Below are 2,500 nucleotides of genomic sequence, written 5' to 3'. Positions count from 1 at the left end.
GAGAGAGAGAGAGAGAGAGGAGAGCAGGAACTTTGCCAACTATGGTTGTAGCTTAACTAGTAATAACAATAATAATAATAATAATAATAATAATAATAATAATAATAATAATAATAATAATAATAATAATAAACCTATGCATCTATTTCAGTTCAACACGGACCTTAAATTGGTTCCATAGAGAGGGCCGCCTTCATCAACCTGGACTGGAATACGCGATGCTGTGCCTGGAGTCGGTAGTTGGAAACGCGTCCACAGTTCACCCCGAAATAGGACCCGGCAGCTGCCCAAACGCCGACTTCTACTGTCTTCTTTGAGGTGGTCCTTGTCTTGGTGATCAACATGTCGGCCTTAGAAATTGGAAATTTTGCGAATTAGTAATATTCTAAGAGTAACAATATTAATATATAAACTATAATTATATTTATTTATTTCAATGTCACTGTTCTTTAAAATTTTAATTTTTTCCATGTTTCCTTTCCTCTCTGGCTATTCTCCCTGTTGGAGCCCCTGGGCTTATAGCATTATGCTTTTCCAGCTAGGGTTGTAGCTTAGCATATATACATACATATACCAAGGCACTTCCCCCAATTTTGGGGGTAGCCGACATCAAACAAATGAAACAAAAAAGGGAATCTCTCCTCTCTACGTTCCTCGCAGCCTGACAAGGTACTCAACTGAGTTCGGCTGGTACTGCTAGGGTGCCACAGCCCACCCTCCCCCATTATCCACCACAGATGAAGCTTCATAACGCTGAATCCCCTACTGCTGCCACCTCCGCATTTCATCCAAGGCACAGGAGGAAGCAGCAAGGGCCTACCGTCATCACAATCGCTTGCCATTCATTCCTATTTCTAGCACGCTCTCTTGCCTCTCTCGCGTCTATCCTCCTATCACCCAGAGCTTTCTTCACTCCATCCATCCACCCAAACCTTGGCCTTCTCTTGTACTTCTCTCATCATCTCTTCATTAGCAGACAGCCATTTTCCCTTCTTTCAACATGGCCAAACCACCTCAACACATTCATATCCACTCTAGCTGCTAACTCATTTCTTACACCTGTTCTCACCCTCACCACTTCGTTCCTAACCCTATCTACTCGAGATACACCAGCCATACTCCTTAGACATTTCATCTCAAACACATTCTATTTCTGTCTCTCCGTCACTTTCATTCCCCACAACTCCGATCCATACAATCACAGTTGGTACAATCACTTTCTCATACAGAACTCTCTTTACATTCATGCCCAACCTCTATTTTTTACTACTCCCTTAACTGCCCCCAACACTTTGCATCCTTCATTCACTCTCTGACATACATCTGCTTCCACTCCACCATTTGCTGCAACAACAGACCCAAAGTACTTAAACTGATCAACCTCAAGTAACTCTCCATTCAATAATGGCATTCAACCTCGCACCACCTTCCCTTCTCGTACATCTCATAACCTTACTCTTACCCACATTAACTCTCAACTTCCTTCTCTCACACACTCTCTTCCAAATTCTGTCACTAATTGGCCAAGCTTCTCTTCTGTGTCTGCAACCAGTACAGTATCATCCGCAAACAACAACTGATTAACCTCCGATTCATGGTCATTCTCGTCTACCAGTTTCAATCCTTGTCCAAGCACTCAAGCATTCACTTCTCTCACCATTCCATCAACATACAAGTTAAATAACCACAGCGACATCACACATCCCTGTCTCAGCCCCAGTCTCACCGGAAACCAATCGCTCACTTCATTTCCTATCCTAACGCATGCTTTACTACCTTTGAAGCTTAGCAAGTAATAATAATAATAATAATAATAATAATACTTGCTAAGCTACAACCCAAGTTGGAAAAGCAGGATGCTATAATCCCAAGGGGCTCCAATAGGGAAAATAGCCCAGTGAGGAAAGGAAACAAGGGAAAATTAAATATTTCAAGAACAGTAACAATATTAAAATAAATATTTCCTATATAAACTTAGTGATATTATCTATCACCTTCAAAGACTCAGGATGAATAAATGGTTACTTTGCTCTTGAAAATAACTTCAAATACTATAAATGAATGGAGCGTTGAATAAAAGTATGCAGAAAAATAAATGAATAAAATACAGAGAAATTAATTATATAAAGAAAATATCCTATTGGAGGACTGAAAGTATCAAAAGGTACACTTAAAAATTTGCTTTAGAAAAATGGTAAATGTCAGGCAATATTTATTCCAGGATTTTTACCGTTTTAAAAAAAGGAGATATTGACGTAAAAGAGAGATATTACGGTCACCAACCCGAATATATAATAACAAAGTATGGTAAAATTACGGTCGCCTGTATTTTACTGAAATACGGCTGAGAACAGAACAGTTTTACGGAGAATTTCCGACTAAAATAAACGTTTTTTTTTTTTTTTTTTTTTTTTTTTTTTTTAACAGTGTACAGTGTCATGATAAATATTTACTGAAATACGGCTATAAACTATATTTTTACGGAGAATTTCAGACTAAA

General features: G+C 38.7%; 1 protein-coding gene across 1 annotated transcript in view; it reads right to left on the bottom strand.

Annotated features, from left to right (window-relative positions):
* The window catches only part of LOC137650466 (CD109 antigen-like), an 87,834-nt gene that overhangs the window by 36,945 nt on the left and 48,389 nt on the right, over positions 1 to 2,500 (bottom strand). The window contains exon 14 of the mRNA XM_068383690.1: positions 168 to 350. Within this exon, the coding sequence (XP_068239791.1) occupies positions 168 to 350 (183 nt within the window). The remainder of the gene's footprint in view (positions 1 to 167; positions 351 to 2,500) is intronic.

The sequence above is a fragment of the Palaemon carinicauda genome, chromosome 12, assembly GCF_036898095.1.
Source record: "Palaemon carinicauda isolate YSFRI2023 chromosome 12, ASM3689809v2, whole genome shotgun sequence".
Lineage (NCBI taxonomy): Eukaryota > Metazoa > Arthropoda > Malacostraca > Decapoda > Palaemonidae > Palaemon > Palaemon carinicauda.
Note: the sequence above shows the minus strand (reverse complement) of the source record. Positions and strands in the feature narration are given on the sequence as shown.